This window comes from Strongylocentrotus purpuratus, unplaced genomic scaffold (genome assembly GCF_000002235.5).
Source record: "Strongylocentrotus purpuratus isolate Spur 01 unplaced genomic scaffold, Spur_5.0 spur5_scaffold_20, whole genome shotgun sequence".
Taxonomy (NCBI): Eukaryota; Metazoa; Echinodermata; class Echinoidea; order Camarodonta; family Strongylocentrotidae; genus Strongylocentrotus; species Strongylocentrotus purpuratus.
The window spans coordinates 14,036,642-14,054,074 of NW_022145606.1; the positions used below are offsets into that span (position 1 = coordinate 14,036,642).

Consider the following 17,433-nt stretch of genomic DNA (forward strand, 5'->3'; position numbering starts at 1 on the left):
AAAAAAAGTATAAAACTTATATAAAAGAAAAAGAAATAATGTCTTGAGAGAATCAAAGTGGAAAAAAAAATGATCCGTTCGTGCAAAATGACCAACCACAAAAAAAAATGAAATGTTAAAACAAATTAAAAAAGCATACAGGCGTTAACATCTTTTTGCATGAAGTCTTCAAAGTGGAAAAAAAAAAAGATCGGTTCGTGCAAAATTATCTTTTAAAGAAAAAGTTTTAAAACTTTTTTAAAGATAAAGAAATAACATCTTGACAGAAATTTAAACAAAAAACAAAAAACAAATGTTAAAACAAATTAAAAAAGCGTACAGGCGTTAAGACTTTTTTGCATCAAGTCTTTAAAGTGGAAAAAAAGATCGGTTCGTGCAAACTTATCAGTAAAGAAAAAGTTATAAAACTTTTTTAAAGATAAAGAAATATCATCTTGACAGAAAGTTAACACACACACACACAAAAAAAAAAATGTTAATATAAATTAAGAAAAAAAGCGTACAGGCGTAAACACTTTTTTTTGTTTGCATCAAGTCTTCAAAGTGGAAACAAAAAAGATCGGTTCGTGCAAAATTATCTAATAAAGAAAATGTTATACACCTTTTTTAAAGAAAAAGAAATGACATCTTTAAAGAATCAAGTCTTCAAAGTGGACAAAAAAATGATCGGTTCGTGCAAAATGATCTACCAAAAAAAAATAAAAAAATAAAAAAAAATAATAATATTATGAAACTTTTAAAAGAAAAAAGAAAAAACGTAATGATAAAAAAGTTTTTTTGTTTAAAGAAAACAAAATAAGAAGGTGTAAAGGCGCTAATGCTCTTTGTACATCAAGTCAGGTGCTAATGCATTTGTAGGAATCGGGGTCATTGGAGGCGGGGCAGTCATCTCCCTTGCAAAGTTTGCAGCGGAAAATGCAGTCGTGTCTGAGTTTCTTGTCGTATCCTACCAAACACTCGTGGCAAAAATATGACTTGTTGTAGAAGGCGGCCATTGATGTAATGAGATCAAAGTGATTGTCATGAACATACAGATAAATGGTATGCTGCCTGTCTTCGGGGCCAGCATACGTAATGAAGTTTAAGTGCTCTTTTGAAACAACCACCACCCTGAAACCGGCCATGAATTCCGTCTTTTCGAAGAGTTTAATCTCTTCGATGCCACATTTGGTATTTTCTGGAAGTTTGGCCTGTTTATACAGCTCAATGGCATATTCCCTTTGCTGTTTGTAACCACGTTTGATCGACTCAAAATTAGGGTGTTTTTCAATCCGGGCAATGCCAGTTACGATAGCCCTTGGACAACACATGTTATCTTTATTCTTCATCCTGATGATGCATCTTTTTCTGGACAATGTCTCTTCGATGGTTAAGCACTTCACATTGGAACCACCACCATTTGGCATAGCCATGTGTAATATGTTGAAAGAGACTGTTTCGTCCAAGCTTACCTTATCATTCGATTGAATAGTATTCTCAAGTTTGGTTGCAAATGCTTCGTGATTCATTTGATCCCTCCTTACAAATGGCATACTAACGGGTCTATCTAATTGTGGGGAATTGAAAACAATCCTAACAAAATCTCTATCATTTACCCCCTCAACCATCTCTTCAATGATATTTTCAAACATCTCATTTACGCGTGGCATCATTTCTATCATGGGACCGTTATTTTCTATGGGTTGGAAAGAAACGGTGTAATCAGTTACATTAGCATTGTATTTGCGTACATGTTTTTGACTCACTTTGGTCACGTGATGAGTAGGGAGATTGGGTTCTCTTGCAGGCGGTGCATCTACAACACGTTTCTTAGATCCCCCAACATGAAAAGACGAGGGTCCGGCTACTGCTGCTGCTCTTGGTTGACTGTGGGAGGGTCCGGCTACTGATGGTGGTTGTCGGGAGGGTCCGGCCACTGCTCTTGGTTGACGGGAAGGTCCAGCCACTGCTGGTGGTTGTCGGGAGGGTCCGGCCACTGCTGATGCTGGATGGCGGGAGGGTCCAGCCACTGCTGTTGCTGCTGGTTGGCGGTTAGAGGGGCCAGGTACTGATGTTGCGTCACATGGCTTATTTGTATTGATGTCCATCTCCATTAAATGGTCATCGGAAATGCCTATGAGATAAAAAAAAAAAAAAAAAAAAATATATATATATAAGAACGGATAAAAAGTTTCATTCAACCGCTACAATGTATTGTGTTGTCTTCATACATGAAAAAAAAAAATGAACATTCATCCAATGATCCTTTGCATTGATGTATATATAAATGAAGTATACACTAACCGTCATCAAAATTTGGTTGCCATGGAGTAGCTGCGTCATGTGGAAGACCTTGCTGGTGCTGCGTTGCTAGGGGGGAGAGGGGGCTGTTGGTTCTCGACGAACACATCCACTAAATCATCATCGGTAATCCCTACAAGTATAATTGAATAATTTAATTAAATTTATAATTTGAACGTATACTTTATAATACTTTATAAATCTTTTTTTTTTTTTGCTTACACGTGAGTTTATGTTTCAAATGGAGATATCAATCATTATTTAATTTGCATTGAACAAAAAAAAACACTCATTATGTCACATCGTTGCCTATTATGGATTTTCGATGCTTAATCTCCTTCTTGAATTCCAGATGCAAACCCGATATGGTAACACTACAAAATTATTCAATTATGAATATGAAAATAAATAAATAAATATGATTAGCACTTACCATCTTCCAAGTCCTGCAAACTCAAAAAGTAGGATGACCTTGCAAATACCAAAGCATGTTGTTCTGGTTCAAGGTCTTCATAATATTCCTCACGAAAACTCGATACTTCTTCCAGGCATGTACATGCCCGAAGCTTGTGCATTAAATCACATGTAGAAATCATGGTACATTATAGAATCTGGCCAGTATTACAACAAAAACAAAGCGATGTTGACTCAACGACAGTTAGATGTCATATGATACTTGCCCATAGGTTCACCATTTTCTCTCGTCCAATCACAAACAAGTACCAACTTTGGGTCACTTCCTTTCTAAAAAAATCCTCGCATTCTCATTGGTCGGTAACACACAAATTCAACATACATGCCGGGTGGCCCATTGTTTGGTCATTTGGTCCTTGTCCCTCGTACCCTACACACGTCCATCCTCCACCTCTCCATGAATGAATGAATGATGTAAACAAAAGAACTTCCTCCAGGGGATGTACCCTCATTACGTAACTTCCGCCGGAAGGACACCCCAATTAACTCATTAACACCCCCCCCCCTATTGTTTACCGGAAGTCACCGGAAGGATTAACTAATTAACCGGAAGGATTAACTAATTAACCGGAAATGCCAATTAACACTTCCTATATAGGGGTACCTATCTTCTTGTGTGACTCTTCAACACTCTATGCTAGTGGGAGGCGGGTCCGCCAAAACATATATCTTGAGATCAAAGTATCATTAGATTAAATTTTCATTCCTGGATTTTGTACGGTTTGGGGTTTCAGAGATTAAAAAATAAAAAATAAAATCCCTCCATTGTGTAAATTCTATAACGTTATCTGTATTAAACAATGTGAGAGTTTTTTCTATTGGCATAAAGAGAAATCCTTATGTGACCTTTGACCTACTTACCCCAAAATATAATCAGATTGTCTTCCTAAAGTGATACATACATGTACTATTAGCAGGTTTGAAGTTCATACCTCAAATGATTACTAAGATATCGCAATTACAAGGCTTAAAACGCATTCATTAAAAAAAAAAAGTGGCAACAACCAAAGGAAATTGGAAATGCCCTTTAGGCTCCCTGCACCAAAAGCAGGCATGGTGTTAGGACTTGTATGTGACAGAAGTAATTGTGAGGCAAAAGAAGCTGTGAAGGTGGAAGGATAGCGAGGATATCGTACATGATCAAGAATGTCAAATGCAATCAGATCTATAAACGAAACTTAAAACAGAATAGGGTGTACAGAATCATGCTACTTGTATGACATCAAAGTATGACCCCCCCCCCCCCATGCCCCATGCTAAAAGAAAATTCACTCAAATGTGAAGATGCAAGGAAATTTATAAAATTGACTTAATCTCTGGGACAATCACAAATGATGGGAACACTGGATGTAGCATTAGGTGTATAGGATCATGCTACTTGTATAGCATCAACGTATGACCCCCGCCCATGATGATTATACGACTGAGAGTACGTCAACCATGATCACTGCTGTTAGTGAGACAGCCCCACATCCATTGCTGCTTCGATGTACTTACCACAATATGTAATTTCTTTCATAGCAGGTAATTAGCAGGCAAGTGGTTGTGTCTAAGGGTTGAATAACAGCTTCAATTGAGGCAAAGTGTCCCCAGTGCTGTCACCTGCACCAGAATCAGGCACGGTGTTTGATAGGGCTTGTGACAGAGGTAATTGTGAGGCAAAAGAAGCTGCGAAGGTGGATGGATAGCGAGGATCTTCTACATCTCCAAGCATGTTAGGTTTTCTGTTTGTATTAAAAAGATGCAATATGAAAATAAAATTAAAAATTGCTCAAACGGCATTCGATCACTCCAATTTGAAGATGCAAGCAAATTTATAAAATTGACTTAAATAATGTTTGGAAAAATCACAAATGATAGGAACCACTGGATGCTGAATTGGGTGTATGGGACCACCCTACTTGTATGGTGCAAAGTATAACCCCCCCCCCCCCCTTATGGCTTATATTCATGACTGAGAGGTCAACCTTGATCACTGCTGTCAGTGTAAGGGTTGAATAACAGCTTCAATTGAGGCTTAGGGGGGGGGCGATTGTCCGGGGGGGGGGGTAATAGTCTATAGAACCCTATAACAACACGTACTACACCGATGCAGAATTAGGTGCATAGGATCATTACCCCCCCCCCCCCCTCCCTCCACTATAAATAGCTTTCCCTGAATTGTTCAAGTCAGTGCTTATATGCCCTTTGCTTGTTCGTATTGTTAGATTACAACAGTAATTACCAAAACAATAACATTTTTTTCTTCAAAAATAGAGTTGGGCCAGTGTATGATCCTAAGAAACAATTTTACCAAAAAAAAATTACATTGATAACTCATTTCAATGAAAACATATAAAATCTGATTGATTAAAATATAATGAAATTATAACATGAAGAACAATTCTCGCTACCCCAAATAGCGATTCTGCCGAGATCCGGGGAAAATCCTGAAAACGCGCATTGCATTATGGGATAGCTTTTCGACATTACAGCTTCCTGTGCAGGCGCGCGATAGCGCAAACGTAAAACGCCGTCGCCACACAACGTGTATGCACCGAATATGTCGTCTGCTCGGTCTTGTTTTTTTTTCGCAAATATTTCAACGTTTATTTGAACATTTCATTCGTTGTTTTTTGCGTCTTTTGACATCAGTGACGATGGTTTTCTTTTGTGAGGCTGCACAGTGCTGGGCTCATGATTCCAAGCGTAAGAACCCTGAAAAATGGGGGTGGATGAAGGCCGTGACTTGGGATGGGACTCTATACCGGAAGTTGTAGTGACGACCCGAGAGAGTGAAAATTACCTCGTCTCGCGAATTTCGAGATTTTCGTACCTATTTAGGGTAGCGAGAATTAATATACTCCATCTACAAAATATTCAGTGAAAAATCCTGGTTATTATGTGTTAATGGCCAATAACATGCTGTCTGCTCCATAATGCATCACCATTCCATTTTGCCATTTAATGGTCCCAAATACAAAAATAGATAGTTTTTTTTTTCAAATCTTGTGATGTGTATTTCTAACAATGAGTTATTCCTATTATTCTCTATCTTTATGAAAAAGAAAAATAATAATTGCAAAATACAATTATGGATGTGGCTCTTTTACTTGTCCTTGCATGGCCCTAGCTTGACTTCCTGCAGGGTACTTTGTGCCAAGTTATTTCTCTAAGAGTGGAATTGATGTGAGGAATATTGCCATTTTCAGCAGGGGCACTGGTCTGAGAATGAAGATTGTCCGCATAAACAAGAATATCCTGGTAAACGCGGACAAATCTCGACCTAAAAAAATAAGGATAGTCTGCAATTTTCACAGACGTTTTTTTTCTTCTTCGGTGCTCTGCGGGTACAGGGTTCCTGATCCGCGTGCTGGCAATTAATGCGAAAAAACGGATTCCGCGTAATAAAATACCCCCAGTTCACAGTCTACTTTCTATGGGTTGTCCGTCTTCCCTAGGATTTATTGTTCATAAAAGTGAAAGTCTCTGCGTAAGTGTAAAATGCATTATGGAGCATCATCGCGGAATTCGTTTTTCGCATCACCAACGCGCGGATCAGGAATCCGGATCCTTCACAAAAATGTGGATGATCCTTATTTTTCTGGATGCGAATGGTCTGCGTTTACGAGGGTATTGTCGTTTATGCGGACGATGCTTATTCACGTACCAGCACCCCTACTGGTTTTGTGAATAAACCATTGTTGTTTTTTATCGTGTAGGCCTATATAATCTACAGACATGTGCAAGCATTGCGCACAATGAACCGTTAGGCTATACTGTGCAGAGTCCTTGAATGAGTGGTGGAATATTTCACAAGCATGTCAAGAATTTGTAGACAATATAGTCATCTTGACTATAAAATAATTATTCAAAATGAAATACCTACATAGTACATTGGCTATATAGCGCCAAACATGCCAAATGAGGAGAGTGAGCAGCACAAATAGCCGCAGTATTATCAAGGTTTGCCCAAAATTTCATTGAATTTTCTGTTGATCTAGACAGAGTCTATCATAAAGTCTATCGATGCGCAAACGCTAGTGAAACAAAGTGCAATGGAATAAAATCAAGCTTTCAAGGGGCAGTTTTTTCAGTTTTTCAACGCGATTTTGAGCTGTGACTGTGAGTGTGAATCAGATGAAATTAAATAAGAGAACTGATTTTTTAAGGTTATTTAAACTGCAGTATGATTTTGAAGCATCATTAATGATTTAGATCTAGATCTATATTCAATATTCAATTGAACAATAATTTACATTTTCTCCTATTTATAATTTAGTAGGCCTAGACACCTAGATCTAGATCTAGGCTACCGGTATTTGTTTTGTAGACCTAGAAGAAATCTATGCATGTGTGGAAAAGTAATAGGAAATCCAATGAGTTTTATGACGTCGATACCGGTTAATTAATGGCTAGACCTTATGCATTGAAATTATAGGAGTGTGAAGTGGAATTTGGTATGCTCAAGTTGGATGAATTTTGATTGTACAACACTTTTTCGTAGAAAAATTGCCAACACACACACACAAATAACGATAGAATCACACACAGAAAAGTTTATATTTGGGACTAGTAATAATAATAATAATAATAATAATTGTAAATTTATAATGCGCAGTTTCTATATGTATATACTCAACTGCGCATGACATATTGGATACTAGTAGTACTAGTAGTAGGCCTAGATAGATCTAGGTCTCATGAAATACAAAGACAAATGGTTTTCAAACAATATTAGTCCTTATAATTAGACTCTATCGATTATTCCTCTGACTAAGATGAATATCTAGATCTATATATTTAAAACTTACGGTATACATTGTAGATATTTTTGGAGTGAAGACAAGGAACCACCAGCAGGGCAAGGCTAGCTGCGCCGACCAGCTGAAACTGTAGCTGATGCTAGCCGCAGGTATACGGTATGCGAGCTCTGGCGGGTCTCTAGCGGGGACGCCGGCGGTCGACGCCAGTCCTGAGCGTACTGCAGAGAACTAGCCTTGCCGGGTCGCGCTAGCTAGCCCTGCCAGCTAGGCCGGACCCGTGGGGAGCGTTGGGGTTCATGCCCCCTTTTCCTTCCAAAAAAAGCCACGAATTTTCATATAAATGTTCAGTTTACGCATTCAGAAATGCCTCAGAATGTACCATAAAGCATCTTATAGTTCAATTTTTTTTCCGGGGCCCTTTGGCCCCGGACCCCACGCCGATTTAACACTTAATGCCCCTCCTTTAAAAAAAACCTCTTGGATTCGCCGCTACAGCGGGTCGAGCATGCAGGATGTATTTCGCATAAATCGCTGCACTCCCTGATAATACGCACGCGTATTCCGCACAAGCATTCCCAGCAACTTACTGTTACAGAATATAATCTAAAGGCGGCGATCTACAGAAGCTGAGTAGCGCGCGCGCGCTGGAAGATTAGTTTTATCGGTATCTTACTGGGTCATCACTATACTCTAGGAGACAATATAGTTCCGGTACCTTACTATTGCAACTATATCACCTAGGTTATCAGATTATATTCTGCTCTGATATTAACCGACCACATTGGGTAATCCGCTACGGTACTTTGCTGACTCGATTATTGGTATCAGGTGCAATCATTGTGTTAATGGGAAAATATATTTTACTTTAAAAAATGTGTATATTCGACATTATTAAATGCTATCATAAGTGTTCAATGCAAACATTTCTTCTTACGCATATCAACAGCACTGTTAGAAATACAAATTATTTCGTTACAAATTTCGTTACAATGTAATGTGCAGAATAAGGGAGTACGTCAATTGTAGGCTCCCATTAGCCAGTCCGAATTCCAAATTTTGAGCCTAAAACGCATAACTCTGAACCCTGTATAATGTCATCTCATTTTCCCTAGCTAGTCTTTCGCTTTCATTTTTTTAAACATTAAAGCAAAACTTTGTGTGTGTTTTATAAAGTGGGAAATCAAATCGTGTCCCTCTCATGATGATGTTGTCAATTTCAGACTTTCAGATGGTTCATTAAAGGATACAAGAATAAATTTAAATTTATTTTTACTTCTCTCGCTTAATTCGAAAAATTGATTCACATTGGTCCTTTACTCCATATTTCCAAATGGATAGTGCATTTATAACACCAATACCATATATTCCAATATTTCCTCTCTTTCCCATTTTTTGACACCAAATTTATAGATCGGTCGTAGGCCTGTTATTGTACACATATAAAAGACTGCGGCCATTTCAGGACGATTAACCCCTGAGAATAACCCTCAAGAACAATTACACCAAGGATGACGACACCAGGATAGTTTTGCCTGGGACAATTACTTCCCAATTACGTGACGGGGTAGTTGTTAGCGGCTGCAGTTATGTCTCAATCACAGGCCTATACAAAAAAAAGACCATGCGAGTGTAACAAAGTTTCTAAAATTGTGCGGGAGAGGTTTAATGAAGGAATATTCAACTTTTTCGCAACTTTTAGACTTCATTTTCATTTTCAACCTACCTGAAGCCCAACATCAAGAGCGTTGGGACTATTTCCTGCTGTACCGCTGGAGTTGTGTCTCAAGAAATATTTCAAACGTTCGAAATGACCATTATCTGCTACAAAATGTAAGACTGTCCAACCGTAATTATTACGTGCCTCCATATTCGCTCCTTTTGCAATAAGATATGTTATAACGTCAATATGACCCCGACGACAGGCAGCATGGAGGGACAGATCACCATCATGTGCTGCCTTGTTGATGTACGCTCCACCATTCACTAGACATTTAACAATATCAAGATGACCCTGTTGTGACGCAACATAGAGAGGTCCATATCCATCGTTATCTCCCATGTCTTTATCTGCTTTTTGACTGATAAGGTACTTGACAACTGCAAGATGTCTACACATTGATGAGACACGAAGAGGCGTATTGCCGTTATAACCTCTCCTATCAAGATCTACTCCTTTGTTAATCATATACTTTACTATGTCTAAATGACCTTTACGAGATGCAGCATACAGAGGTGTAGAACCATTCTCTGCTGCTTTGTTCACATCAGCGCCTGCATTCACTAGACATTCAACAACATCAAGATGTCCGTTTTTTGAAGCAAGATATAGGGGAGTAAATCCGTTAGTAGTTTCTGCATTCAGGTTTGCTCCTTCCGCGAAGAGATATTGTACAATATCACGATGACCTCCCAGTGAAGCAGTATGCATAGGTGTATAGCCATCATTATCAACACAATTTGGTTTTGCTCCTTTGGTAATGAGATACTTTACAATGGCTAGATGACCTTTAAGAGACGCAATATACAGAGGTGTAAAACCATGCTCTGCTGCTTTGTTCACATCAGCTCCTGCATTCACTAGACATTCAACAACATCAAGATGTCCATTCTGTGAAGCAAGATATAGGGGAGTAAATCCCTTAATATTTCCTGCGTTAAGGTTTGCACCTTCAGCAATGAGATATTGTGCAATATCACGATGACCTTTCTGTGAAGCAACATATAGAGGTGTATATCCGTCATTAGCAACACAATTCGGGTTCGCTTCTTTAGTAATGAGATATTTTACTATGTCTAGATGACCTTTAAGAGATGCAATATACAGAGGTGTAAAACCATGCTCTGCTGCTTTTATCACATCAGCTCCTGCATTCACTAGACATTCAACAACATCAAGATGTCCATTCTGTGAAGCAAGATATAGGGGAGTAAATCCCTTAATATTTCCTGCGTTAAGGTTTGCACCTTCAGCAATGAGATATTGTGCAATATCACGATGACCTTTCTGTGAAGCAACATATAGAGGTGTATATCCGTCATTAGCAACACAATTCGGGTTCGCTTCTTTAGTAATGAGATATTTTACTATGTCTAGATGACCTTTAAGAGATGCAATATACAGAGGTGTAAAACCATGCTCTGCTGCTTTTATCACATCAGCTCCTGCATTCACTAGACATTCAACAACATCAAGATGTCCATTCTGTGAAGCAAGATATAGGGGAGTAAATCCCTTAATATTTCCTGCGTTAAGGTTTGCACCTTCAGCAATGAGATATTGTGCAATATCATGATGACCTTTCTGTGAAGCAACATATAGAGGTGTATATCCGTCATTAGCAACACAATTCGGGTTCGCTCCTTTAGTAATGAGATATTTTACTATGTCTAGATGACCTTTAAGAGATGCAATATACAGAGGTGTAAAACCATGCTCTGCTGCTTTTATCACATCAGCTCCTGCATTCACTAGACATTCAACAACATTAAGATGTCCATTCTGTGAAGCAAGATATAGGGGAGTAAATCCCTTAATATTTCCTGCGTTAAGGTTTGCACCTTCAGCAATGAGATATTGTGCAATATCACGATGACCTTTCTGTGAAGCAACATATAGAGGTGTATATCCGTCATTAACAACACAATTCGGGTTCGCTCCTTTAGAAACGAGATATTTTACTATGTCTAGATGACCTCTATGAGAAGCAGCATACAGAGGTGTAGAACCATTCTCTGCTGCTTTGTTCACATCAGCTTCTGCATTCACTAGACATTCAACTACACCAAGATGTCCGTGCTGTGAAGCGAGACAAAGGGGAGTAAATCCCTTAGTATCTGATGCGTTCGGGTTTTCCTTTTCAGCGATGAGATATTGTGCAATATCAGGATAACCTTCCTGTGAAGCAACATGCAGAGGTATATAGCCACCATTATCAACATGATTCGCTTTTGCTCCCTTGGTAATGAGATATTTTACTATTTCTAGATGACCTTTAGATGATGCACCAAAAAGAGGTGTTGATCCATTCTCTGCTGCTTTGTTCACATCGGCTCCTGCATTCACTAGACATACAACAACATCAAGATGTCCGTTCTGTGAAGCGAGATATAGGGGAGTAAATCCCTTAGAATCCCCTACGTTAAGGTTTGCACCTTCAGCGATGAGATATTGTGCAATATCAGGATAACCTTCCTGTGAAGCATCATGTAGAGGTGTATAGCCAACATTATTAACATGATTAGCTTTTGCTCCCTTGGTAATGAGATATTTTACTATTTCTAGATGACCTTTAGATGATGCACCAAAAAGAGGTGTTGATCCATTATTTTCAGCTTTGTCCACATCAGCGCCTGCATTCACTAGACATTCAACTACACCAATATGTCCGTTCTGTGAGGCGAGATACAGGGGAGTAAATCCCTTAATACTTCCTGCGTTCGGGTTTGCTCCTTCATCGATGAGATATTGTGCAATATCAGGATAACCTTCCTGTGAAGCATCATGTAGAGGTGTATAGCCAACATTATCAACATGATTAGCTTTTGCTCCCTTGGTAATGAGATATTTTACTATTTCTAGATGACCTTTAGATGATGCACCAAAAAGAGGTGTTGAGCCACGCTCTGCTGCTTTGTTCACATCAGCTCCTGCATTTACTAGACATTCAACAACATCAAGATGTCCGTTCTGTGAAGCGAGATATAGGGGAGTAAATCCCTTAGAATCTGATGCGTTCGGGTTTGCTCTTTCAGCGATGAGATATTGTACAATATCACGATGACCTTTCTGTGAAGCAACATATAGAGGTGTATATCCGTCATTAGCAACACAATTCGGGTTCGCTCCTTTAGTAATGAGATATTTTACTATGTCTAGATGACCTTTAAGAGATGCAATATACAGAGGTGTAAAACCATGCTCTGCTGCTTTGTTCACATCAGCTCCTGCATTCACTAGACATTGAACTACATCAGGATGTCCATTCTGTGAAGCGATATATAGGGGAGTAAATCCCTTAATATTTCCTGCGTTCGGGTTTGCTCCTTCATCGATGAGATATTGTGCAATATCACGATGACCTTCCTGTGAAGCAGCATGCAGAGGTATATAGCCACCATTATCAACATGATTCGCTTTTGCTCCCTTGGTGATGAGATATTTTACTATTTCTAGATGACCTTTAGATGATGCACCAAAAAGAGGTGTTGATCCATTATTTTCAGCTTTGTTTACATCAGCTCCTGCATTCACTAGACATTGAACTACATCAAGATGTCCATTCTGTGAAGTGAGATATAGGGGAGTAAATCCCTTAGTATCTGATGCGTTTGGGTTTGCTCTTACACCAATGAGATATTGTGCAATATCACGATGACCTCCCAGTGAAGCAACATATAGAGGTGTATATCCGTCATTAACAACACAATTCGGGTTCGCTCCTTTAGAAACGAGATATTTTACTATGTCTAGATGACCTCTATGAGAAGCAGCATACAGAGGTGTAGATCCATTATTTTCAGCTTTGTCCACATCAGCGCCTGCATTCACTAGACATTCAACTACACCAAGATGTCCGTTCTGTGAGGCGAGATACAGGGGAGTAAATCCCTTAATACTTCCTGCGTTCGGGTTTGCTCCTTCATCGATGAGATATTGTGCAATATCAGGATAACCTTCCTGTGAAGCAACATGCAGAGGTATATAGCCACCATTATCAACATGATTCGCTTTTGCTCCCTTGGTAATGAGATATTTTACTATTTCTAGATGACCTTTAGATGATGCACCAAAAAGAGGTGTTGATCCATTCTCTGCTGCTTTGTTCACATCGGCTCCTGCATTCACTAGACATACAACAACATCAAGATGTCCGTTCTGTGAAGCGAGATATAGGGGAGTAAATCCCTTAGAATCCCCTACGTTAAGGTTTGCACCTTCAGCGATGAGATATTGTGCAATATCAGGATAACCTTCCTGTGAAGCATCATGTAGAGGTGTATAGCCAACATTATTAACATGATTAGCTTTTGCTCCCTTGGTAATGAGATATTTTACTATTTCTAGATGACCTTTAGATGATGCACCAAAAAGAGGTGTTGATCCATTATTTTCAGCTTTGTCCACATCAGCGCCTGCATTCACTAGACATTCAACTACACCAAGATGTCCGTTCTGTGAGGCGAGATACAGGGGAGTAAATCCCTTAATACTTCCTGCGTTCGGGTTTGCTCCTTCATCGATGAGATATTGTGCAATATCAGGATAACCTTCCTGTGAAGCATCATGTAGAGGTGTATAGCCAACATTATCAACATGATTAGCTTTTGCTCCCTTGGTAATGAGATATTTTACTATTTCTAGATGACATTTAGATGATGCACCAAAAAGAGGTGTTGAGCCACGCTCTGCTGCTTTGTTCACATCAGCTCCTGCATTTACTAGACATTCAACAACATCAAGATGTCCGTTCTGTGAAGCGAGATATAGGGGAGTAAATCCCTTAGAATCTGATGCGTTCGGGTTTGCTCTTTCAGCGATGAGATATTGTACAATATCACGATGACCTTTCTGTGAAGCAACATATAGAGGTGTATATCCGTCATTAGCAACACAATTCGGGTTCGCTCCTTTAGTAATGAGATATTTTACTATGTCTAGATGACCTTTAAGAGATGCAATATACAGAGGTGTAAAACCATGCTCTGCTGCTTTGTTCACATCAGCTCCTGCATTCACTAGACATTGAACTACATCAGGATGTCCATTCTGTGAAGCGATATATAGGGGAGTAAATCCCTTAATATTTCCTGCGTTCGGGTTTGCTCCTTCATCGATGAGATATTGTGCAATATCACGATGACCTTCCTGTGAAGCAGCATGCAGAGGTATATAGCCACCATTATCAACATGATTCGCTTTTGCTCCCTTGGTAATGAGATATTTTACTATTTCTAGATGACCTTTAGATGATGCACCAAAAAGAGGTGTTGATCCATTATTTTCAGCTTTGTTTACATCAGCTCCTGCATTCACTAGACATTGAACTACATCAAGATGTCCATTCTGTGAAGTGAGATATAGGGGAGTAAATCCCTTAGTATCTGATGCGTTTGGGTTTGCTCTTACACCAATGAGATATTGTGCAATATCACGATGACCTCCCAGTGAAGCAACATATAGAGGTGTATATCCTTCATTAACAACACATTTCGGGTTCGCTCCTTTAGAAACGAGATATTTTACTATGTCTAGATGACCTCTATGAGAAGCAGCATACAGAGGTGTAGATCCATTATTTTCAGCTTTGTCCACATCAGCGCCTGCATTCACTAGACATTCAACTACACCAAGATGTCCGTTCTGTGAGGCGAGATACAGGGGAGTAAATCCCTTAATACTTCCTGCGTTCGGGTTTGCTCCTTCATCGATGAGATATTGTGCAATATCAGGATAACCTTCCTGTGAAGCATCATGTAGAGGTGTATAGCCAACATTATCAACATGATTAGCTTTTGCTCCCTTGGTAATGAGATATTTTACTATTTCTAGATGACCTTTAGATGATGCACCAAAAAGAGGTGTTGAGCCACGCTCTGCTGCTTTGTTCACATCAGCTCCTGCATTTACTAGACATTCAACAACATCAAGATGTCCGTTCTGTGAAGCGAGATATAGGGGAGTAAATCCCTTAGAATCTGATGCGTTCGGGTTTGCTCTTTCAGCGATGAGATATTGTACAATATCACGATGACCTTTCTGTGAAGCAACATATAGAGGTGTATATCCGTCATAAGCAATATAATTCGGGTTCGCTCCTTTGGTAATGAGATACCTCACTATGTCTAGATGACCTCTATGAGATGCTGCATACAGAGGTGTAAAACCATGCTCTGCTGCTTTGTTCACATCAGCTCCTGCATTCAGCAGACATTCAACAACATCAAGATGTTCGTTCTGTGAAGCAACATATAGAGGTGTATAGCCATCATTAGCAACACAATTCGGGTTCGCTTCTTTAGAAACGAGATATTTTACTATGTCCAGATGACCTTTATGAGAAGCAGCATACAGAGGTGTAGAATCATCCTTTGCTGCTTTGTTCACGTCAGCTCCAGCATGCACTAGACATTCAACTACATCCAGATAGTCTCCTTGTGAAGCGGCGTAGAGGGGTGTGTCGCCATCATATCCTGATACTTTGTTCACATCTGCTCCTTTATTCACGAGACATTCAACAAGGTCAAGAAGGCCTTTCTCTGATGCAAGATAAAGAGGTGTGTTACCATCAATATCACATTCATCAAGACCATCAACTTTACCGATGAGATATTTGACTACATCGAGGTAACCATGCAAAAGGGCGTGCCGTATTGCCGTAGTGCCGATTTCATCGCTGCTCCCGATATCTGCCTCTCTAATGATAAGATATTTTACAATGTCAAGGTGACCTTTAATCAATGCAGTATAAAGTGGTGCATATCCGTTATTCGATGATTTGTTTGTATTTGCTCCTGTATCGACCAGGCTTTCAACAACTTTGAGGTGACCATTCTTCGAGGCGACATGTAGGGGCGTATATCCATCGGTATCTTCGGTGTCTACCTGTGCTCCTTGGCTGGTTAGATACTTGATAACCGCGAGATGGCCATAGAATGATGAGACACAAAGGGGCGTATCACCCTCATTATCTCTCCTATCAATATCTGCTCCTTTGTTTATCAGATACTTCACTATGTCTAGCTGACCTTTATGAGATGCTACATGCAGAGGTGTAGAACCACTCTTTGCTGCTGTGTTCACATCAGCTCCTGCATTCACTAGACATTCAACAACATCAAGATGTTCATTCTGTGAAGCAACATATAGAGGTGTAAAGCCATCATTAGCAACACAATTCGGGTTCGCTTCTTTAGAAACGAGATATTTTACTATGTCTAGCTGACCTTTATGAGATGCTGCATGCAGAGGTGTAGAACCACTCTTTGCTGCTTTGTTCACATCAGCTTTTGCATTCACTAGACATCCAACAACATCAAAATGTCCGTTTGTTGAAGCAAGATATAGCGAAGTAAATCCGTTAGTAGCTTCTGCGTTCAGGTTTGCTCCTTCAGCGATGAGATATTGTGCAATACCATGATGACCTTCCTGTGAAGCAGCATGCAGAGGTGTATATCCATATTGATCGCCCATACCTATATCTGCTCTTTGACTGATAAGATACTTGACAACTTCAAGATGGCCATAGAATGATGAGACATGAAGAGGCGTCTGACCATTATCACCTCTCCTATCAATATCTACTCCTTTGTTGAGTAGATACTTCACTATGCCTAGATGACCTTTATGAGATGCAGCAAACAGAGGTGTAGAACCATTCTCTGCTGCTTTGTTCACATCAGCTTTTGCATTCACTAGACATTCAACAACCTGAAGATGTCCATTCTCCGACGCGTGATATAGTGGTGTGAAACCATCTACTTTCAAATCGAGGTTTACAACTTTATTAATGATGTACCTTACAGCATTGAGGTAGCCCTGGGAGGATGCTTTGCAAAGTGCAACTGGACCGACGTCATCTTTGTTTCCAAGGTCTCCTTCTTTAGTCATGAGAAACTCCACAATGTCTCGATGTCCGTTTATTAATGCGGTTGACAGCGAAGTGTAACCATTATGAGCTGCTCTATTGATATCTGCTCCTGCTTCCACTAGATATTCAACAACATGAAGCTGACCATGTTCTGAAGCGGCATGAAGTGGTGTGTATTTTTCGTTATCATCCATGTTGATCTCCGCACCTTTAGTTAAGAGGTATTTTACAACATCGATTTGACCACAGCAAGCCGCAGTACCAAGCGAAGTTTCACCATTGTATCCCTTCTGTTTAATATCCGCTCCTTTGCTAATAAGATATTTTACAACGTCCAGATAACCATT

The 17,433-nt window shown here is 39.5% G+C and overlaps 2 protein-coding genes across 3 annotated transcripts; both read right to left on the reverse strand.

The window, feature by feature from the left end:
- Window positions 1–751: 751 nt before the first annotated feature.
- LOC115927241 lies at window positions 752–3,363 on the reverse strand. Of its 2 annotated transcripts, XM_030992813.1 has the most exons (3): window positions 2,714–3,363; window positions 2,284–2,413; window positions 752–2,113 (listed from the first exon to the last, which is right to left on the reverse strand). In XM_030992813.1, exons 2-3 carry the CDS (start codon window positions 2,387–2,389, stop codon window positions 837–839), a joined length of 1,383 nt encoding a protein of 460 aa, XP_030848673.1. In that variant the 5' UTR covers window positions 2,390–2,413; window positions 2,714–3,363; the 3' UTR covers window positions 752–836. The 2 variants fall into 2 exon arrangements, with proteins under 2 accessions (XP_030848673.1, XP_030848672.1); XM_030992812.1 differs by lacking the exon at window positions 2,284–2,413.
- A 5,850-nt stretch (window positions 3,364–9,213) lies between these two features.
- LOC105442736 lies at window positions 9,214–17,280 on the reverse strand. The gene is made up of 6 exons (XM_030993682.1): window positions 16,443–17,280; window positions 15,549–16,316; window positions 15,127–15,413; window positions 12,414–14,958; window positions 10,929–12,146; window positions 9,214–10,067 (listed from the first exon to the last, which is right to left on the reverse strand). Exons 1-6 carry the CDS (start codon window positions 17,278–17,280, stop codon window positions 9,214–9,216), a joined length of 6,510 nt encoding a protein of 2,169 aa, XP_030849542.1.
- Between the last annotated feature and the right edge of the window lie 153 nt (window positions 17,281–17,433).

Coding starts and splice junctions, on each gene's coding strand:
- LOC115927241 (XM_030992812.1), bottom strand. CDS start 2,876: ATGATTTCTACATGTGATTTAATGCACAAGCTTCGGGCATGTACATGC. Junction 2,114..2,713: donor TTTGCAGGACTTGGAAGATG/GTAAGTGCTAAT, acceptor TTTATCTCATAG/GCATTTCCGATGACCATTTA.
- LOC105442736 (XM_030993682.1), bottom strand. CDS start 17,280: ATGGATGATAACGAAAAATACACACCACTTCATGCCGCTTCAGAACAT. Junction 14,959..15,126: donor TTGATGTTGTTGAATGTCTA/GTAAATGCAGGA, acceptor GATGCTTCACAG/GAAGGTTATCCTGATATTGC. Junction 10,068..10,928: donor GATAAAAGCAGCAGAGCATG/GTTTTACACCTC, acceptor TAGTGAATGCAG/GAGCTGATGTGAACAAAGCA.